Source organism: Pezoporus flaviventris, unplaced genomic scaffold (genome assembly GCF_033815535.1).
Source record: "Pezoporus flaviventris isolate CSIRO_AGI_PZ_B2104156 unplaced genomic scaffold, CSIRO_AGI_Pfla_v1 ptg000023l, whole genome shotgun sequence".
Taxonomy (NCBI): Eukaryota; Metazoa; Chordata; class Aves; order Psittaciformes; family Psittacidae; genus Pezoporus; species Pezoporus flaviventris.
Window position 1 is genome coordinate 8345759 of NW_026892571.1, and position 23281 is coordinate 8369039.

Genomic DNA, 23281 nt, shown 5'->3' on the forward strand with positions numbered 1-23281 from the left:
GGGAGACACAACAGCAGATTTGATTTCCAGCTTTGCTAATGGGAGGAGTTTGGATTAAAGTGAGTTTCAGTTTTTTTAAATATTTTATGGTGCAGTAATAATGATTCTTTTTCACATTCCTCACCTCCTGTTTTTATTACATTTTCTTAATCTAAAATAAAAGTTCTCTGTATTTGTTCATTTAAGAAAAAACACACCATTTATGTCAGTCAAGTATCTCTCAATCTCTCTGCTTTCCAGACTGCTTCATGTAGTCAAAATCCCAGGCCTGTTTCCTTGAACACAGGGGAAATCAAGCAAAATTGCACATCTCAGTTCAGTTCCAAACCCTTTTTGAGTGAACACTTGGCCTGAAAAGTTGTCTTGTTTTTTCTGTGCCAGTGGTTTGGTCTTATTCTGCTGCCTTCCCCCTTTTGCTTTTGTTTGGGTTTTTTGGGTGGGTTTTGTTTGATGTTAGTCTTGCTTTTAGTATTATTGGAATGTAATAGTTTATTCAAATGTGTGAGCTCTTATTTTATGATCATACCACCCTGACCAGTAATAAAACTCTTCTAACATATTTTAAAGTTATGTTAAATCCTGAAATTATTTTCATTTGAGTTTGCTTTTGGTTGAAGGTTGTTTTACTTTCATAATTAATTTGAACTATTTGTTACACTCTCTTTAAATGAAGACAGATGTTTTCACTAATTGGCATCTGTGATGTGTTGTCCAATGCACAGCATTTTCTGCGTTTAATTTAACCAGTTGTTAATCCAAGAGAGGAAAATATCAGATCTTTAGTCAGCCCCTATGAAGCTTTGCTTCAGGCAAAATGAGCTAAGCTCTCTCTGCCTCTGGTAAGGCAAGTGCTGTAGCTTCCAACTATGATGGTGACATCTATTTAGCTGCTTTTAGTGTTTTAGCATTTCAAGTATGCATCATATTTGACACTAATTCTCACTGTGTTTCATCTTGCAGAATGCTTTGTTTGAACCCGAACTTTTCCAAAACACCATCATCTGTGAAATGCCTAACAATGATCTCAATAAATTCAAAGGGTACATGTAAGTATTTGTTATCCACAAATGTATTTTGTATCTAAACTTTAACATTTCTCTTGGAGGAACTGGGTGGAAGAATTATATTTTGCAGAAAATGATGAAATATCACTATTATCTATTCCTGGATTCAGAAGTCAATGTAAAATGTAGACTGGAATATGTGTTCTGAAGCAAGGCAGAACAAAGGCTTGACAATGAATTTTCAGTTGTTTCGTACACACTGCTGTCACAAAGCTTCAGCTCCTTTCAGAATTCACACATAAGCTCATTTATGTTTGACCTCTGCGGGTCAAAGTAGGCTAGATTTTAACTCTAAATCCTTCCCAAGGTTTCAGGTTATTCACCTGCATGGCTCTAGTTTCTTCATATTTACAGCTACAGGGAAAAGGTATCCAGGATCTAACAAACAAATCAGATTTACTTCTTACAGCGAGAAAAAGCAAGCAAACAAGCAAAATCCTACTGAACCAATGTGTTCGAGTGGTATCAAAAAGGTGTCTTTCACCATTTATGTGAGGATAAAGCTATATCCTCTCTTCCTTATGTTCTTTCTTCATTAAATAATTTTGACACAAGCATAATGGGGAAATCTCTACTGACAAATTTGCAAATTCAGCAATTTTAAGGCCACTCCCTGACTATAAGGTATATTTGTATGGCATGGATCATGTCCTAAAATTCTCTGCCTTCTAATATGCAGCAGCTGTTCCCCAGGACCCTCTTCAGAACAGCTGTTGGTCCACGCCGGTTCCCACACCACATCACAGAAATACCCACCGCCCCATACCAAATGCATGTCCCACATCATACAAATAATTTAACTGTATGAACATGTCACCACCCCTATCCATGCCTTGTTAAGGTTACTCGTAGCTAAACTAGGAACTAATGGCTCTAGAAGAATGCAAGAAGTGATGCCTTGGTGTAGCTGCAAATGGACAGATCCTCTGACATGAGTAAACCAGGGGGTTATCACCTATTAGCACTGATTGTACTTATTCTGGTCAAGAGAATTTATGCCCTGCAAGTAAGATGCCTCTAATAGAAATGCCATTTCCCCTCTACTGTGATATCTTACAAGGGAAAAAGAGGTCAAATTTGTATTGATCGCTGGCTGTGGTTCCTGGCTTTGAGGACCATTGGGTATAACCTAAATTGAAGCAATCCTTCCAATTATCCTGCTGTAATATGGCACAGGAACACTGAGATTATAGAAATGTAGGTAATATGTCACAAGAAAACACACACAAATACATACCCTTAGGCCCCAGGACTGGTTTCAAGATCTTAAAATCTCTATTGAAAGTCTGTAACAGAAATCTCTTGTAAATGCCTATTATCTCGTCTGTTTGGTGGAATATGGAATTAGCTGCCTTTCTCTCCCTGCTTCAGGGGTAAATGAAAGAATTTGCCAGCAAAAATTACTTACTAACAGTTAGTGGAGCTTGTCTTTGGTCTGCTGTTATTTGAGCTATTTTGTAAACACAAATTACTTGGAGTAGGTTGCATTTTTCTCCAGGAACCCTTAATAAATTATTGAGGCTTTACTGGCTTGCAACAAAATAGCAGCAGTGCTCTCTCTGCTAAAAATTATAAGAAAGAACTTGGTGACATCCATCTGACATGTTTCGCCATAGCAAATACTGCTCAGGGGGATGCAAGAAAGCTTCTACTAAATAAGTTCACCAAGGCTGAATCTACATTCCTTGAAAAACAGTTTTCGGGCATTATTGGGTTTTGGAAGTGGGGGGTTCAATTCCACAAGCTGTAGGTTGCTGGCACCTAATCTGTTTCACATCTCTAGTTTGATATGTAATCATGTGCAGCTGCACATAGACATAGGGCTGTACGTAGTCCTGAGGTAGCATCCAGCCTTGCTCTCCCTATAGGTGACACTGTAGTTTACTGGTATATGCAATGCCAAATATGAAATAGAAAGTAGCAAAAGATACGTATTTTAGAAAAAATATAAATTCTGATGCTGTTATTTACATGACAGATAAAGTGACTGAAGTGAAAAATCTCTAAGGAGCCTATCAGAGTATATAATAAAAACTGTGAGCAAAAGTAGGTTTATGCTTTTGTTTGCATAAGCAAGTAAGAAATTACCTTCCTGATGCAGCACTCTCCTTATAATTCTCATTAAATTTTCATCTGTCTATCCTGCTGTCAGGAGGATCTGGTGTGTGATGGGACATCTTCAGCCAGGACAAAAAGTCTTCCATCCAGTGTGAAAGTGAGGAAAAGAGCCTCAGCCTAGAGACTGCTCAAGTGAAGCTCGCAAAGAGGAGAAGCCCTTTGGTGGCTGACAGAGAGTCAGAGGCTCTTGCAGGGTGCAATGTATTTGTTTGAACCTCCAACAGCAGGCAAACCCTGTTTAGCTTTCTAAAAGAACTTAATTTGAATGACAGAGCTTCATGTATCTTGGCTTCCTTTATGAGGTGCTCAATCTGCCAGATAAAGTACCAGTTGAAAGCCGAACTTGATTCCTATTGACATCATGACATGCACACCATGTGAACAGTATTGGGGTCCTTACTGAAGCTGAGTGATATACAAACAAAATAGGACCTTCACAGTTCCTTGGTTTCAACTTAAAACAGACATGCACACAAAAATTTTGTTTAATTCAGTATTAGAACAGAAAAAAGCATCATTTTGTTCTCCTTTATTTCTTCTAGGGAACAACCAAATCATGAACGGGTTGGTTTTAACATTGAAAGTCTCTTGCTCCGTGGATGTACAATCAGAAATACTGAGGCTGCAGTAGGAATTGTTATATATGCAGGTAAGATGTACTGTCTATCTAGTTAAACATAGAATTTCCCTGTAAATATCTTTAAGTAAATAAGTGTAGTTTAATATTGCACAACAGTTTGGCACTTTAAGAACTGGTTGTGCATGGGAAAATTATGCAACTTCTTGAAGTAAAGATATTACCATCCATCTCCAAAGTCAGCAAGTCCTGAGCTGAGTCTATAGCAAGTGACAGCATCCTTGTGTATGTCAGATATCTTGCTCTTTGTGCAATACCTTGCAAAAATACCCCGACAAGTGAAGAATTGCTAAGGTGAGTTTAACTCTCAGCTCTGCATCTCTGATTAGAATACTAATTCCATCTGGCATAAAACCTACACGGCTGCCCTAAGGGAGGTCTCACTGGCTCCTCAGGGTAGACAGTGGTGCAGCTGAAGATCTACGCAGGAAAATAAAAGATCATCGCAAAGCCAAGCTGTGCCAGTGCCAGCACACAGGCGGCAGTGAGAGCAGCAGCTGCAGGTAACAGAGGATGCAGCAGCAGCACAGGTTTGTGCTGACATAGATTTAGTGTGGGTATGCAACCATGAATCTCACTCAGCAGATGTGTGAACTAAGCAAGACAGCATCAGTACCCAGATCGAGTGCAGCAGTGCCATGTTCAGCAGAGGGTCGGTCCATCTTTTTCTCAGTGTCTTTTACCTTTGCAGTGTTACCACTGCTTTTACTCAGTGAGCATGATTTATCATTGACTTTGCCAGCTGTTCCCTCTCCTGCTTCAGATAGAGTGTATCAGCTATGCTCTTTATTTGTAGATTAAATAAAAGTCAGTTTACACACAACAATTTATCCCATTATTGGTTATCTTTATCTTCCCAGTAGTCATGTCACCTGTTTTGTGTCTAATCAGCAGCAAGGAGTTCAAGGCTAAGGCAACTAAGAGAAAAATCACCATCTCTGCAAGAGTCACTTATCTGAGACTGATCTCCCCAATCCAGATTATTTTACCTGACAAGTGCCCATTTTTCTTCACTATTGCAGACATGGACTCTGAATGTCCAGAGCTCCCATATGTTTCTAAAGCAGCCTTCACTTTGTGGATCTTTCATTGCCTGTCTCTTTGGACACCACATATAGGGATGGTGCCTACCAGATAGAGGAGGAAAGCCAGAGCCAAATTCATCACTCATTTTTTTGGCTGTAACTACTATATAAAAATCTCTGTAGGGATCATTCCCTACACAGTTGGAGTAACTTGTCTTCCCTTCTCCTGACTGAATTTCTATTTTATTTCTCTTTAGTCAACCTTTCCCAGTACACTCCTTTGACTAGCAGCACAGATCCTAATGTGGATCTCTGTTAATGTTGCTTAAAATGCTAGTAGCAAAGGTTGGAGTTTTAAAGTCATTCTCAAGGTAAGGGTGTCTTTGATCTGAGTAAGTGTTCAGTTTCCAACTGACATCTTATTCCTAATGTCAGGATAAAAGTTTATTCTTTTTCTTCTAAAAATAGACTCACTTGAGCCAGTACCAGCCTAATTTCTAGGGTTTTTTGCTTATACTCTGGATTTTAATCATGGTCTGTGACCTTTTCTGAACAATGAAAATCAGCTACATAATAAGATGGCTCATTCTCAGTTTTTATAACTCCATTACTCCTCAAACTTTCTTTCTAATGGAAAAGCACAGCCATCACTTAATGTGATTGTTTAGCTTGTGCAGTTCTCATCTGACCCAAATCTGGTTATACTTTTCATGGCTACCTGTGGTTCTTCACAAGGTAATAGCACAAATGTACAAAAACTTCATTACTGAGTGGCAACCAATGTAGTTTTCCCATTGTGATAGAGGCTGCAGCAAGATCTATATGCTTTTTGGATAATAAAGTACAAGAATGAAGTTTTAGAAAAGCCCATCAGCATCCAGCAATAGAGAGACAAGGTACTAGTGGGGGGGTAGGTGAGATGCTGTGTTGCACAGCATATAGAACTGTGAGGATTAGTGGAGAACAGAGTAGCTTATTCCTCTTATTTCTGATATTGTTTCTTGCAAGGTGATATCTGTATTACAGATATGTTATTTTCCTGTTGGTCAGCTGAAATGGAAGGGAATGATAGAGCTGATATTTGGAAAGGAATCTCTTCCTATTATCTTCCTGAAATGAATCCATCTGCATTTCCTTGAGGGTTTTCTAGGAGGGATTGTGTTTTCAATACAAAACATTCTATTAAGCATGACATAAAAGAAAAGTGAGGAACAAGAATCACACAGCTGCTGAAGGAACAGAAGCGCATGCAGCAGTACCCTCCTCTTCTGTGTAGCTTGGTGGTTAGAGCATTTGTTCACTGGAGGGAAGACTTGGGTTTTGCTGTCAGTTCTGCCTGTATGGGAGTGAACATACATCTCCTGCTTCACACATTCTACCATGAATACCTGACTGTGTGGAATGAGTGGGTATGTACACAGACATGAGTTGGAAAGGAAGGAGCACTGGTAGTATAAGCTGGTCCCACTGACATAGCTCCAGGCTTTGTAAATAATTACATATGCATTGGAACAGGAAGCCAAGAGTCCCAGCTCTTGGGTGAATGTCCTGAACATAAGGCTGGAGAGTAATTTTCTCTCTTGCTCTCTGCCTCAATTAATAACCTTTGATGTAAACCTGGAATGAATCCAGCAGGAATGATTGAATCGCACTTCCAGCTTCTGGTTCCAACCACTTCCCTAGAGAAAGAGAGTAGGTAGCTTAAAAAATAGTCCCTCTCACACACATCATGCACATACAAATGAAAACGAAATACATGTCTACAGGGTCTGTATTTTCAAGAAAAAGGACTACAGAAATAAATATTAAAGATGCCACTTAATATAGCAACAGATGGTAACCAAACATCCCAATTGAGGAGCCACTGTTTAGGTAATATTTAGATAAAAGCAATTTCTGCTTCTTGGCTTCTCATAGCACTCCCTTTTCCGTCACAAATATATCAGCTCATTCTAATTCAGTAAGTTTTAAGGATTGGGGTGGGGCTCTGGGGGTGGGTGTTTCTTGTCCTACTGCTTTGTTAGCACATTACAACTACATAGCGGAAAAACTGTGTAACTTCAGTGTCTGTCACTGCTGGATCTGGCACGCTGGATTTTATTTAAGTTAATGAATGTAATGGGTTTAGTGGCTTTTAAATAGCTGCTGAAAAATGTTCAAATGCAGATTTCAGGACTCAGTTTAGCACCTAATCAAGTTGTTTATGAAATACAAAAATATATTATTATTGTTCTTTTTCCCTTCATTCTCAAGGAGGTTTGATTTTTGAATATTTATATAAACCTTGTGATCCTACTGAATTTGCTGTCTTTGGGAAAATAAAACGCGTATGACAGCTGAAATCTGTAACGTAATGGAGGTCTTTTGTAAACTTCTAGATTTAGTCTGTAATATATATTCTGCTACTCAGTTAAATATGAAGATGAGCAGTGAAATTACTGAATGAAAGTAGAGTCAAATGAATATTTGTTATGAATATCCTGCTCTCATTTTTATGAGAGAAATACTTAAAAAAGAAAAAATCAACAACAAAAAACCCAAGGTACAAACAATGCACTAAACCCTACAAAATATTACATGAATGTGATGATATTCATTTGTGTTTTGAAGGTCATGAAACTAAGGCCATGCTAAATAACAGCGGTCCTCGTTACAAGCGCAGCAAGATAGAGCGACAGATGAATATGGATATTTTCTTATGTGTGGGACTCCTGTTTGTGATGTGTCTTGTTGGAGCTGTAGGTATGAACCACTGACAAAAATAAACCTCTGTTTCATTGCTTTTTTTTAAATGGTGGTTAAAATTGATCTTATAGACATGAGTGAGACCAGATCCGGAGCTGAATGCTCTTTAGACTGCTTGGTCTTTCCAATAGACAAGTTAAAATGGAAAATCTGAGCAATTCAGATGGGAGAAAATTCATCCATGGCTACAACTATTTCAGTTAAGACCCATCTTCAATGTGGTACAGTGTGTGTAAAGCTAGCAAGTGAAAGTCATTGGGTTAATACATTGCAGAAATTGGTACTTGCCAAGTAAGATTTGTCTCCTGAGTGGATGTTTGTTCCTTGTGTATAGCAACAAAGGTAAAATGATGTAGCTTTACCTTCATTTCGTAACATCTTCTAATATGTTCAGGAGTGATGTTTGCCAGAGCTACCCAGTTTACAACCCGTGAGCTGCACATGGCTAATTCACCCAGTTTACAGTCTTGACAGCTACCTTCCTTCTTAAGAACCCCTTTACAAATGGCTGTAAGGTGAATTAATAGTTTAAGTAGGAGCAGGCTGCATTTTGTTGGGGTCCCTGCAAGTGAGCACTCTTGAATGTAGTAACTGGGGTTAGCTGACTAGAGTTTACTAGATTGCTAATTTCAAAAGCATCATCACCACTGCATATAAGCACCTGCTTGACTTCCAGTCCTGATTGCAGTCTGTCCCAGGCACATCAGGATTAATGGGATCTCATAATCAAAGAATCACAGAACAGAATCATAGAATAGTTAGGGTTGGAAAGGATCTTAAGATCATCTAGTTCCCACCCCCTTGCCATGGGGAGGAATAATCCTGAGGAAAGGGCCAAAGTTTAAGCCCACTGACTTCTGAATGGGTCACTGCTTGAAAGATAACATGGACTCCCTTGAGAGGCAGAGAGACACTTTATGTTTGTTGTTCCTTGGCTGCTGTCATGTAGATGTAGAGATTAGTCATTGTTTAGTGTGTAAGCACCCTTGAGAAACATCCTTAAAAGTAAGTTTTAAAGTGGTCTCAGCGTTTAATAAACAATTTATCTGATCAGATTTTAAAAACCAACACAAACAAAAACCCCAAACATGAAGTGTCTGAATGGCAAGTGAAACGTAAACGTTAACAAGTCCATTTAGTCAATTCAATATATCTTGTAGATCTACCAAGCTTTGCGGCCTTGTCTAAATGTAGGGTTCTAGGAAGAAATATCACTGATGGATCAATTTTAGGGACTTTTCTTGCACACAGTGGAAAAATAGGGTAAGAAGTGGCTTATAGAGCATAGTTGTCCTTGCTCTGACCAGTTGTGGTCTCTAGCAGTGAGGATAATTTGCATTTCTTTGGCAGCATTTCAGTAGGCAGATGCTGCAAAGCAACTGCTTGCTTAGCTGATGTTAATATAAGTTTTATCAGAGCTGGATATGGGAAGTGATCTGATAGAGGTTTCTGGCATCTGGAGCAATGGTGCAATGAGGGACACCGAGTTGTTTGTCCTAGCTCTGTGTGAAGTTTCTGATGCTATAAATTTAGTAACATCCTTGAGCAAAGTTTATTTCAGTAAGGGCAATGTGAAAGGTGGTAAAATAATCATGATGGGATGCTGTTAAGTTCAGAAATGAAGGCTCTGTTGTAGTAGTGCAAAGATATCTACTGACATTTAAGACACAGGAAGAAGCAGCTTTGGGGTACAACTCAATTGAAAGGAATGTAAAAACAAGCTGCCCAGACTGAATTATAGGGGAGTTGTAAGCTCTAAAAAAGACAAATTGAAATCTTGAACAGTCAGGAAGGATAAGGAAGATTTCAGTTTGTCTCCATAGAGGTTACAAGATTTCTTTCTGTTAGAAAGAGGAATGGGAGTATCCAGTGCTGAGAATTTTTAAAGTGGTAGAGATGGAGTCCTTCAGCAGCAAGCTGTAGAATGAGGAAAGGTCTATGCAGAGCCAGGAGCCCTGGGGAACATGTGCTGAAGGAGAGAAGAAAAATATCCATGACCACTCCTTTCTTACTAGCATATCAATTGTATGCATGTACTATAAAGCTCTTCATGTACTTTGCATTCTCCAATAAGTTTGCAGCATTGCTTGGGGTCTATTGCTTTAGAAATGTTCTTTCTTTTTAATTATCATAGCAGTCCGTATCTGCAAATTTTAGAAGCTTTGTTAATCACCTTACTTCTCAGCGTATTTCAATATTGGATATCATTCCTGCAGGTCATGGCATTTGGACTGGAAACTTCTCAGAGCATCCACCTTATGATGTCCCGGATGAGAATGGCAATTTTTTGTCTCCATTTCTTGCCGGTTTCTACATGTTCTTGACAATGATAATCCTGTTGCAGGTAAAAGACAAAAGCCTTCTTCAAGGAAGAAACTTCAATACTGAGTGTAATCACTAATGAAAAATTAATATCGACTAATGGTTGCGCGGCTCCTCTTTAATCCTATTTGAAAATATTGTTAGACGTTTCAAATCACGCATGTGTAAAAGAATATATTCTTTTTTATTCCTTTCTAACTGCAGATTTTTCTTGCTTACAGTTGAAACCCACAAGGATATAGATAGGAAGTATGCGTATTATATCTTCAAATAACTCCAGAATCTTTAGCATACGCAATAGAGAGGATGTTTACATCCAAATGTCAGCTTTTCCTTTTTTTTTTTCTTTTTTTTTTTTTCTGCTTATGTCCAGAATTCCAAAATAGAACACCACTTAATATCTCAGGAAAATGGTGAAACAGAAATTGTAATTATTTCCAAACAGGGAATAATAATTAGATTTAGTTCAGCTGGTTTAAGAAAGAAACTAAATTAGAAGTAGGATGCTTGCATATCTGAGTCTGATTAAGCCTAATTGGGAGAGAACATTTTATGGGACAGGTGGAAAAGAATCACGTTTACTTTCCAGATTTCTTGAGGTAATTGCTGAGATTTAAGTGGACAGAATTTCTTTAATATGAATGAAATGTGACAATGACTTTCAGAGCTGCTCAGAGGTTTCTTGGGGGATTATTCTTCATTACTGAAACAGAATATTTGTGCATCTTCAGAATTCGTTATTCAGGGCAGGGAAGCTACTGAGTGGGAAGTGTTGCGTGCAAAGGAATTGCTTGTTGAACTTTTTTACATTAAGTGTTAGTCTGTGCTATTGCATCCCTTTCAGAGTTTCAGGAGGGTAAGGGCAAGCATGCTTCTCAGTCCAGACAATGCGCTTTGTAAGAGCGTCTTCTAAAGGACCCATCTTTGCATTTGGTATTATAGGAATTTTCTGTTAAATTTGCCACTTATTGTCCCTGTTTATCCATTGCTGTTCTGTGCAGGATTTTTTTTTCTCCTTTGAATTATTAGTATTACTGAGTCCAACAGTCTCTAGGAAGAACTGTTTCTTTCAGAAATGTTGGTATACTTGAGCCAGGACATTGCTGACAGAAAGCAGTAAAACTTATCTCATCCCTCAATTTAAATTCTTTCAGGTTTTAATCCCCATTTCTCTTTACGTGTCCATCGAGTTAGTCAAGTTGGGCCAAGTTTTCTTAATTCACAATGACATTGACCTGTATGACGAAGAAACAGATTTGCCCATACAGTGCCGTGCCCTAAATATTCCTGAAGATCTTGGACAAATCCAGTATATCTTCTCAGACAAAACTGGGACGCTAACAGAAAACAAAATGGTATTCCGACGCTGTACTGTTGATGGAATTGAATTTTCACATCAGGAAAATGGTGAGAGACTTCTATATTAGCTTTTCTCTCTAAGCAACTAAATGTTATTAATTTAAATATTCATATTTAATCCTAATGAGCCCTCTGACTGAATGTAGAACTTTGTGAATTTGTCTTCATTTTGTGAGGGACTCCTGTTAGAGAGTCACAAAAGTGAAGGTGTTTTAAATGATTCAGAAGTCAGATGGGAAAAGTTTTCCAGTTTCCTCTGCAGGCATCTCAGGCTCTGCCCTGCATTCAATACCCACTTGAGCATGCAGAGAGAACATTTTCTCTTTGATTTCTAAATGAATGCCAGCCAACCTTTTATAAGCTCACAAATTGAGATTAGTTAGTAATTAAAATCAGTGGGTCCAAAAGTAATTACCATAGTCTTCTGTGTGATATGAAAGCTACAGCTGCACATTTTCTTGCGTTGACCCTAGTTGCAGTCCTTATCTAAAGTCTCTTGGTGTTCAGTGCTCTGAATCTAGGGGTTTGACACAGGCTCACTCTTGGTCGCTTTCTCTCTACATTGCACAAAGGATTTTATTAAGCTGGCAAGCAGCTGCCAGAAAGATGTTTGTGCTCTGTGACTGAAACCATTAGCAAATCTGTGAATTACCATATTTCACTCTCGTCTTCCAGTCAACTGCAAAATGCAACTAAAGAGACCAAGCATCAGCAGAAGTCCATACAAACCATGACTGATTGGTTTGTAAATGTATTTTTGTTCACTTGTAATAACAATCATTGGAAAGTGGGAGCTGCCAGAAAATGAAGTAGATAGTGAAGTTTTCTGGTGTTGGTTCCTGAGATGTTCTGGGTTGGGTTGGGTTGGGTTGGGTTGGGTTGGGTTTGGTTGGGTTTGGTTTGGTTTGCTTTGGTTTGGTTTGGTTTGGTTTGACCAGCCAAGGAATTCCTCCCAGGCAATCCAAAAAAAAATAAAAAAATAACCCAGAGTAAGAAGTAAGGTTTCGTTTTGTCTTTTTACAGCCAAGCGCCTGGAAACCCACAAAGAGTTGGATTTAGATAATGAGGACTTTGCAAAACTTCAGCACCTCACTCTTCCTCCAATTAATATTGAGACACCAGGCACTTTTAAGCAGAGGACCACAAGACCTCTAAGGAGGTGCCAGAGTGCTAGGGCTCATTTTCAGGGTCATACAAGGAACAGGTCGCTGGGTCGTCGTGACAGCAACCAGTCTCAAGTGGCGTTCAGCAGTCCCATTGTGAGTACAAACAGATCGAGCTCATGCTTGTAAGTTCTTTCTGTTGCGTTTTGTGATGGGAAGCCAACAGGTGGAGACAGGAGCAATCCAACTCCTAGAGGAGCTGAAGGAAGGAGGCAAAGCATTGGGGTCCTTGCTTGGAGTGTGCAGGCTGCAGTTGCAGGGAGCTAGGTGAGAGTTTGGGAATCTGGTTCCCTGTATCAAAGACTGCAGCAGAAGAGTGGGGACATACAGGTGAGATTTTGTGATGGTTGCTTGACAGGAGGAGGAAACATGAGTTTAGGGTCCAAGGACTGAGGCTGTGGTTCATAACAGTAGGAAAGAGGTACTTTGCAGAAAGAGGAATGAGCTTTTTGTGCTGTTCTGGTTCACCAAAATGAAGTGGGGATTCTGGGCTGGGATTGTGCAAGAGGACCTACGGACATGTCTGGAGCCTGGCTTTGCAGAAACAGGAGGCACAGGTCCTCCTGGGAGATGATGTTCAGGAAGAGAATATGGCTTTGAAATCTGAGTTCAGACATAGCTCAAAAAGCCACAAACGTCTGCATCTAGCACTGCAACATATCTCTGTTAAACAAAGTTTAGTCACGCCTGCGCTGTGCCTGCAAAATGCCCAAGATTCACTCTCCAGAGCAGTTCTGGGAGTTTGTTAGTGTGTCAAAAGATAAATATTGCATTTTTCAAGGCAAAAGAGAGAAAGTAGCACAAAGATTATAGAAATTAAACTAAAAGGACTTTTCAGGATAAGGTCTTGAACCCTGCAAGATGTTGAAATCTGCAAGATTCTGAAAAGCCTTGTCCTCCTTCAGTATCTAGGCGACCTCTGCCCCACCTGGTGTGTACTGACTTGGAAGGACACATTGTCTTCATTGCAATTCTAGGAAAGTCTTGGATTCTGATGAATTTTAGACCTGAAATGTATTGAAATCTAAGACAACCCCAATTAAAATCAGATTGTTCTTTTCTTCTTGAAAGTCTTCTTAACAGACATTTCAGACAAGGCTTCTATGGACTCTAGGACAATGTCAAACGTTTTCAAAATTAGAACTCCAATTAAAATTAAATGCCTGGAAAACCCTTCAAAATTCTCAAAACTTCTTGGCAAGGTTTTAGATTTACTGACTTTTGGGGGGAGGATGTAAATTTATTATAAAATATTATTTGCCTCATTTAGTTCCTCTGTCATGTAGCAGATAACAGTCAGTACTTCTGCTCTTGGAATATGAGGCGTTGTCAGTTGTTATCCTAAGCATTTGCCAGCCCTGTCCTCATGGGATGTTGAGAACCCCTCAACTGGTTTTTGAGAACCCATAGGTCGTGACTTTTGAGGACCTGTTGTGGTCCTCATAAGACTTCTTAAATGTGATAAATTAATTTCTTGCCAGCATATTTCACCGATTATGGTTTTTACTGCCAGAAATCTTCTATAAATATACTGCCATGTTTGTTGTTTTGTTTTTTTTTTTCCACTGTAAGGGCAATACCTGAGGAACTAGTATCAAAGATTTTTGCAGAGGAAGATTAAGCTTCTGTCATGGAAATAACCAGCCTTAGCTGCTAATAGGTGTCACTCTATCTGGATAAATCATTTAACCTCTATGACAAATATGAATAAGTAGTAATTGCCCAGAGGGTGTAAAATGTATTGATGTCCTTCAAATGATGCATAGTAGTATCTTTCTTTATCAGGCAAGCCAATTCCCTATTAATGAAATGGGGATAATAAAATTTTCTGTGCCTCTGTGGTTCCTGCGCTTTGGAACTTTTATCACCTTTTTCTGATACATTTGTAATTTACTACAAATCTGGAGCATCTTGAGTACTCCAGTTACACAGAAAGTATCACGGGCCTGAATGTACTTTCAGTAGTCAAAGTTTCTTTAAAAAATACATCTTTGAACAAAGGAAGAAGATAGAGAATTAATATTTACTCTGTCTGCTTTTTAGCTATTCTTATGATTTAAGATCATGACAGTCCATTTCCTTCTAGATTTAATAATTCTAATAAAGTGTCTTGCTATTAAAAACAGTTCCATAAGGCTGGAAGTTCAGGTCACCCTATTTTCACCACGAAAAAGAAAGTGAGAGAATCTTTTCAATAAATAGGGTTTTTTTATATCGCTGTTTCTAAAACCTGAGGCCACAGTTGACCTGACAGGTTTCTGTTTTTTCCAGAGGAAAATTTTGAGTTCAGAAAGTTTCTACTAAAGTGGAATATCCACTACTGCATTTTGGCATGAACTAGAGGCTGATGTTGAAGATATAGATGCAAAAGAGATTGGGCGGGATGGTGACAGGTAGGAGAGGCTGAGATCTGTGAGTAGTAATTTGTGGTTCATCGGGTTCATTCCAATTGTGAAAATGCACAAGGACATTATACGAATAGCTGGGCAAGTCAGTGAGTTTCTGATCCTTCATGTTTTAAGTCTAATATAATTCCCAACATAACTGTTTTGACAATTGTGTCTGCACATACGTGTTCTTCATTAGAATTGTTCGGTTAAGCTATTTGGGACTGCTAAACGGACTAAGCACAGTATTGGCAACAGACAGTTACCCATAGCAATTGTTTCCTGCAGTGAAGTTTTGTGAAAGAATGACAGCTTTAACTTTTCAGCCCCTGATTCCCTTTAATAGACCAGAGAAGATAACACAAAAATCAGGCTTATGCTCAGTATGTATCAGTTTGCTGGAGAAATGACTGCATCTGTACTTAAAACATTTCTCCATATGTGAAACAAAAGAAACATGAAAACACTGAGCCACAGGAACCACAGCTTCCTGCAGCAGAGAAAGTGCAAAACCTTGTTTCCTCTTCAGATTTCAATTGCTCTCTGTACTGCAAAATAAACAGCAGATTTATTTGTAATTATTAGGATGATTTAAGAACCACTATTCACTTTAGCAAGCAGGAGTTACTATGCAACATATTGAGCTCAGCACAACATAGCCGTGAAGGTGAATGCCTGACTTCTGTTGCATATATATGGAACTTAAGAAAACTGTGCCAGATTGAAGGATGAGAGGGTAATAACTGAGATAAGCTAGAAAGCAGATAAATCATTTTGGCAGTTCCTTAAAGAAGGCATCCAAAAGCATTGGCTTACAGGAAGGTCTCTCTTAAATTTGGAAGTTTTTGATAACTATGGCTCTGCTAAGATGAAATTTCCATTAAAAGTAATACTCCCATACCCCTATATCAAATTAAATCTTAAGTGACATTAAGTAGTTTGGCTTGCAAATTTAGGTTTGATTAGAAAGAGTGTGGTAGTAAAATTACAGTAACATTTCAGGAACAAATGAAGTATGTATGTATTCATTGTAAAAACTGAGAAAGAACAGTTTGAGACAGCTGCTTCTTCTGGACACAAAGCAAAATGACTCTGGAAACAAAAAAGTTATACTGTTATAGCCGAGCCATAAGCACAGTATATTCTCTGTTGAAATAACAATCAGCTCCTAAACTGAAATGGGAGATCACAAGTCCACTTCCATTTGGAATGGCCCTTAGTTCTGTAGTCAGCAGTTTCAAAGTTGGGGGACACAGCATAGATTATTTTTGATTTCTAGTAGATCTCGAAATAAATTTCTGAAATCGTTTTCTATTCCAAGATGCATTTCATTCAAACTATCTAGTTATACAGCTTTTAGAAATGTATCCTTTTTTCCCTAGATGTTAAGTACAAAAGGTGTTTGCCTTACATAACTCTAGATGTAAATAGAGGCTAGAAGCAGCTCTCTAGTTGATAGTTCTTCCTTAAGGACAAGGGTGAATGGGAAAAAATCTTCATTAAGTAATTTCTCTTCCAGGAAAAGGATGTGACTCCTGACAGCAGGCTGCTGAGGCGAGTGAGAGAAGCTGCGCTCCAGACTGAAAACCTTTCTCCTTTTATACATATGAAGACTTCCACATCCCTTACTGACTTTTTTCTTGCCCTTGCCATCTGCAATACAGTCCTGGTCTCCACAGCTACTGAGCCAAGACAAAGGGTAATCTAACTTCAAGTATATGAGGAAAACTGATTATGCTTCTATTTAACAACGTACTGTAGTGTTCCGTGAAACCTGAAATGGTGAAAAAATGGTTTGGAAATTCTCCTTTAGTTCTTTAACCTTTTCTGTAATATCTACTGTTTCCCTGCCTGTGAATATGCCCTCCTAACATGGCTTTTTATGTTTGATGAATAGCTATGGCTACTTCACTTTTTCTTTTAGATTTTCTATTATATATGCTATAAGAAGTATGTTGAATATACTGAGTTTTCTTGATCTCTCAGGCTATTGACAGAACTACAAAGGGTTTGATTCAATCTCTGCTTTGGAGGTAGAGATACAAATCACCATCAACTTTGGATGCCAACTCACCTGTGATTTCTGTACTGAATTCCTCACCACAGTTAAATAGGGAAAAAAAAAAAAGAAAAAAAAAAAGAAAAAAAGAAAAAGGTTGATTTTCTCATTATCTTCATTTAGAAACAGAAAAATATATTGAGGCGTTGGAAAGTATCTTGTAGTTCATGTTTATTTCTTTTTTAACCATAGGTTTTCTCATAATCCTAGGTCACAGTACCACCGCCAATAAAACCATCAGGAATCACCCTGGAGAAGATTCACCAGATATTTCAGAGGCTAAAATTAGCAAGCCTTAGTCAGTCTTTTTCATCATCTCAGTCTAGTTCAGACCTAGGTGCTAGCTTAAGTGCAAGGAACACAGAGGAGCAGCTTGCTGCATTGGATTGCTGTGACAATGACAACGACTGCTGTGCCAGCCGTAGAGACGATGGACTCCAGGGCAAGGACAGCACCGATATTGGTAGTGCTTCCTTGGATGAAGTTTTCAAATCTGTGACTAACAGTTCTTTGCCAACAGACTTTTGTTATGAGGCTGAGAGCCCAGATGAGGCAGCGCTTGTCTATGCTGCCCAGGCATACAGCTTTACTTTAGTGTCCCGAACTCCTGAGCAGGTGACCGTAAGGTTGCCACAAGGCACGCTCCTGACTTTTGATATTCTCTACACTTTGGGGTTTGACTCAGTAAGGAAAAGGATGTCCGTAGTGGTGAGACACCCTCTAACCAAAGAGATTGTTGTCTACACAAAAGGAGCTGACTCAGTTATAATGGACTTGTTGGAAGACTCTGCCAAAGGTAATTAGCCGATGAGCTATTTTTGTTGTGTCTCCTATAAAGAAGCACAAGGAGTTTGCAGTACTCTTTTCTGCATGAAATATTATATCTAGGCATTAGAAGTACAAAAAAAAAGAAGCAGCTTTCTCTAGTGTTATCTTTGCAGATCAGAAGTGAGGTATTTATTTAACCTGAGTAGTGCTCAGAATATGGAATGGGCTAATTAAAATTCACTGACAGCGCTAACCCATGTGGATTGTGTACACTGCAATAATACTGTCATAAGGGCCTGACCATCGTATTTCAGCTTGTCAGCAAGAGTGCTATAACATTAACAAACAAACAAACAAAAATTTCCAAGCCATGGTGTCTTAAGGGAAACAAGCATCTTTAGCAGGCTTTCAGCTGATGTGCTGCCAGCATTTCTGGGCTTTTAAAGGAATTGCTGTTATATTGGAATCCAGTGTTCACTAATGCCCACTCCTTTTTAACCTTAGGCCATTAGGTACTGAAATGGTCTGTGCTTAAACTAAGGATTTTTTTCCTTGTATTTCACAGATGACATTAGCACAGAGAAGAGAATGAAAAGAATAAAAGAAAAAACACAGAAGCATCTGGACTACTATGCCCGTGATGGCCTACGAACTCTGTGCATAGCTAAGAAGGTAGGAGGGCATTAGCCTAACTGTTTCTGGTTTTGCTCCATACAAGCCAATAGATTTATTAGAAATATATAATGGTTATAAGAACAAGTCAGGCACAACCCATATTTTTGTCCCTCTCTTTGGTTGTTCTGCAGTCTGTCTTTGTTTTTTCCTCAGTATGAGCAGATGATGGATTTTTGGTCAGTCTCAAAACGTTAATTTCTATTTCTCTTATGGTAACTCTAGCTGACCTTTTCCACAATAATTCCAAGCAAGAAATAAAAAGCCCACAGAGGAGCCAGCCTATTTCTGTTTTGTTTGGCATTCAGCTTTCAAAAATCTTGCCCTCGGACTGGGTTAGTACATCTTAGCCTGATACTGTAATACAGAAGTTGTCTATGTGCAACACATAGGTCATATTCAAGACCTGCAGAAACACAGAGTAACCTTCAGAAACTGTGTTTTCCACTTCCAAGTCCTAATGAAGGGCTGTGTGTTCAAGAGTTTCTCTGGGTCACATTTTTAAAGTCTCAGCTGTAGGCCATGTATGCACACAGGAAGGCAGGTCTATTTTTCTCATTGCTACTAGTTCTTGCAGTCTTCTCCTGGAAGAGTTTGTGTTATTTTAAAGATGACACAGTACTTTACCAGCCTGGATAGGAGTTAAGTCTTTGTGATCCAGAATGTTTGCATTCTTCTCTTATTTAAATTTTCAATGAGCTCTGTTTCAAATTGTGTTATGCAGGTCTTGAATGAAGATGACTTTCAGAAATGGGCCAATTTTCGTCGGGAGGCAGAAGCTGCAATTGACAACAGAGATGAGCTGTTAATGGAGACAGCACAGCATCTGGAGACCAAACTCACCTTGCTGGGTAGCTAAAAATAAGAATTGTCATTGTATGAAGTATCTCACTTGCTCTCCTGTGATATTCTTGGCAATCAGACAGACAACACCTTATACTAATTTATATCAAAAAGCCTTCCTCTGAGGTTTGGAAATCTCAGGGCTAGGGTAAACAGACCAATGACTGTCTAAACATTTTGAGCAGCATTAACTTTGAAAAAAGTGTACTGAAAACATGTGCCAGGAGTAAAAACCATGTACATCAGCTGATACTGTGGCTTAGCTAACACAGTACATGATGAAGTTCCCATAATTCAATCATGGGTCTGTGTCCTTAGATAAACCTTTAAAATACTATAAATTAACTTCAGGTTTGAGCACAAATTCCAAGGGAATTCGGGTAACTAAACTGTATTATAAAAAATTGTAACTTAAAAGCATAGGTATTTTTGCTAGTGAATTCCTGCTGCTGTTGCATTGTCATGTTTGCTTTCTGCACTCTGTAAAGAAAATATTTCATGTTAAAGCTTACATTCATTGGCACTTGAGCATCATCCATCATCCCCATATCTAACACTATTCTGTCAAATTATGGAGGAATTCATTTTGTTTCCAAACATTTTGCTCTTTAGGACTTTGATGTTTGGAGCTATCTCAGTCTCACCTTTCTGTGAATACAATCTGTGCCCATACTTCATTATCCTGAATTTCTGTGATTGCAAGCCATTAGCGTTATGGCTTCTCAGAATCTTTGCAGTGACTTAAAAAATTAGAGTAATAACAGTAAATGCCATAAGCAGAACCACATAAGAGGTAATGTTGATCTTGTCAGAATCTGTTAACCTTTGCCAAATCTTAAGGATCTTGTGTGCTTTCATTCTTAATTTCACAAGTTTTTTTTTTAGCTTAAATCAATATCCATGTTTAATGTATCAGAGTTGCTGCATCTTCAAACTGACCTCTAGTGGAAGAGATAAGTGGAGAAATGTTGCAACATACAGATGGTGACTTGTTATCAGGATGAGCGCTTTCATCTGCTTCTAAGTTTGTGCATTTTCAAAAAGAAAACTTACTGTTCCAGTGCTTCTCCCTTTGATGGGTGAAGCATTTGACTGGATAATAGGGATAGCATTCATTTAAATAGTCAAGGTTCATCTTCTTCTGGTTGCTTTGATGGGACTTAGTGCAGTACTTTAAAAATGCATGTGGTGTAATTTCTCTGCCAGTACATTGTCATTTTGGATTATTAAAAAGAAATGAAATGCATTGTTCTAGCAACGAGTAAAACGAAATGCCAGAACTTGATTGCTGACACATTCAGATCTTAATTCAAATGCAGATCTTGTGCCTGTGTGTTTGTTTGCTGGACAAGATCTTGGATCAGCTCTTTATCAGTTCAGGATCACGGCTGGAAGTCAAAGACCTCTTCTTAAAAAAGAAAATAGCAACATGAAATGAAAGAAATGAAAGAAAACTACTTAACTTCTTTTCCTGTCTGCCCAGGAGCAACAGGGATTGAGGATCGGCTGCAAGATGGAGTGCCTGACACTATTGCAGCTCTTCGAGAAGCCGGGATACAAATCTGGGTGCTGACAGGAGACAAACAGGAAACAGCAGTTAACATTGCATATTCCTGTAAACTCTTGAACCAAAGAGACACTGTCTTCACCATTAACACTGAAAGTAAGGTGAGTAGAGAGAGAGACACAGAATTTACTATCTTTCCCTCTCTTTGCAGCTTGACAGTGTTTTGCTTTAGACTGCATTCAACACAAAACAGACATCCTAAAACCTACATAGCAGCATTAGGCCAGAAACCCTTTAGATCACATGTAACAGCATGAATTGAAACACAAGACAGTTAGAGTTTTACTTAATTAAAATACAATGATCTTTCCAAATTAAAATATTCTTTTTAAAAAATAGACTGCTTGAGTCCTTAATAATGTTGATATCTGGTTTTTGATCTTGCAATGGAAATTTCAGTTACAATGATACTTTAAGCCTCTGTGCTACCTGTGGGAAGACATTTGGAAAGTACTGTGTGATTCAATCTGGAAAAGGCATGTAGGTGTAGTTTCAATTCAGTTTAGAACTTTCTAGTTGTATGTTCCCTAATAGGATTAGGTTTAATCAGAAATTTATTAGTGAACAATTTAATCCAGTATTTTTTGTGTAAAAAAATAATCACTTTTTTGACATAGTTGTTGATGTGTACAGATATTCCCTGAATTTGCATGGGCAATAAGCAAGACAGTAGGCAAAGCAAACGTGCTCCAAAATGAGGACAACCACTTCAAGGGGCATCTGTCAGCTCCTATGACTCACTGAAATACAGTGAAAAGTCTGTAGTGTAATCTATGGCTGTTGTTGAAACTGTCTGAACAGAAGAGAGAAAATGAGTCCTAACCTTCGAAGAAGATAAATGCCATTGAGGACAGTGAGAGTACAAGACATTGGAAAAACAACCTTGGCTTTTGCAGTTTATGAAGCAGGTTTGTGAATGTAGGGTACCAGGAAATCAACACCTTGCTTTCTGAAAGCAGAATGGCTACCACTGTGCACAGCCTACCATTTCATCCCTCCAGGCGTCCTGGTGGGAGAAATGGCTTTGTAAGATGGATTTAGGGGAGAGCAAGTTCAGGCATTATAGTTAAACCAGACCCGTTGCATTTTTAAAACCTTAAAGCAAGGTCCAAAATGCCAGCTGTGATGCCCTTCTCTATTTTCTTGCTAGTGACTTCTTATTTCCCTTATAGCTCTGGATGCCCAGGGATGCTCTAGGCAGTAGTCACTGCCCTTTCCCGGTGTGTTGCTTTGTCCTTTCTATGCAGCCTACACGTCTGACCCACACTCAGCAGTATCAGGAGTTACATATGACGAGCCTCAACAAGGTCTTGGTTACCTCAGGCTTTTCTTCCCCACAGAAGAGGGGTTAATAACACAAGCTTGCCTTTCTCTCTATAAAGCTATTGTGAGGATTAATTGTAGTTAAAATGCTGACTGTTTTTCTTGTGATAGACAATTGTATACAGCAGTTAGATGGCCTACTTTCTAAATGCTTTTGTCTGCAGTTAGTAGCTCTCCAAACAAGAATAAAATCCTATGCAAATCTCTGTCTCTTTTAATGTCATGGAAATAGGGAAACACGCATAGATGATACAGAATTTGGCACGGAATGCATTCCTTGCTTCAATGTGTAATTTCATTTGATACGCATATCTGCTTTAACGGGAAGCAGAATGAATATATTTAGGATGGAAATTAGAAGATGGTTTCTGTCAGAGAAGTGCTGCAGGCAGGACCACCCTGGCTCCTGGAATCAGAGGCTTGAGCATTTATCCATAACACACTATACAGCCCTTGATCCAGGCTCAGATGCAAGCTGTGTGTATATGGGCACTGGTGTGAATATGGGTGGTTCAGTGGGCACTGGTGTGAATATGGGTGGTTCAGTGGGCACTGGAGTTGCTCTACAATAAGATTTAGCTCCCTCCCTTGCAGAATGAAGCCGAGGACATTGGTTCTGAAAGGGTCTCCCAATGGCAGCAGCAGGGAAAAACAAATAATGCATACAAAGCATTTACCTCATTAATCTAGCCAGAAGTAACCCTTGAACTGGCTTCAGTGGGAAGGGAATCTCTTTACCCCCTGAGCCCAGCAGCTTATTCGAATGCTGAATAGTATCTTCCAGTAAACAGCAACACAAGGAGGTCGTTTGGGGCATTCATTTAACAAACAAAGCCAAGGCAAAGCAGGAATTTCCACTGCAATTTTTGGTTTGTTCATGGAAAGAAGCTGCTGCTTTGATATTTCTTTTATAGGTTTTAAGTGTGCAGGCTAGATGCAGCTTTTTATTAGATGTCAGAGGTACGTTTGATTCCAGAACCTCCCACTTAAGTGTAATTTAAATCTTGCAAACATCCTACACATGTACATTATGCAACATAAAGTGAAAATAACATTTTAGAACTGAATCATCTCTCAATAAAGCTGACAGAAAAGGTAGAAAAGGGAGTGATTAGCTCCTCAGGTATTCAGTGCCATGCCATAGAAGGAGGGCTTTTAGTATTAACAGGCAGCATAAATACTTTTAGATCATTCTGGCTTTTCTCTGGTTGTAGTGTGGCAATTTAGGA

At 38.8% G+C, this 23281-nt stretch overlaps 1 protein-coding gene across 4 annotated transcripts in view; it reads left to right on the top strand.

Annotated features, from left to right (window-relative positions):
* The window catches only part of ATP10B (ATPase phospholipid transporting 10B (putative)), a 207300-nt gene that overhangs the window by 171799 nt on the left and 12220 nt on the right, over positions 1–23281 (top strand). For all 4 annotated transcript variants that reach the window (XM_061456584.1, XM_061456583.1, XM_061456585.1 and 1 more), the window contains 11 exons: positions 961–1046; positions 3725–3831; positions 7455–7586; positions 9806–9933; positions 11066–11318; positions 12294–12529; positions 16340–16519; positions 17090–17675; positions 18213–18319; positions 19044–19170; positions 20646–20830. In XM_061456584.1, coding sequence (XP_061312568.1) covers positions 961–1046; positions 3725–3831; positions 7455–7586; positions 9806–9933; positions 11066–11318; positions 12294–12529; positions 16340–16519; positions 17090–17675; positions 18213–18319; positions 19044–19170; positions 20646–20830 — 2127 coding nt within the window. The remainder of the gene's footprint in view (positions 1–960; positions 1047–3724; positions 3832–7454; positions 7587–9805; positions 9934–11065; positions 11319–12293; positions 12530–16339; positions 16520–17089; positions 17676–18212; positions 18320–19043; positions 19171–20645; positions 20831–23281) is intronic.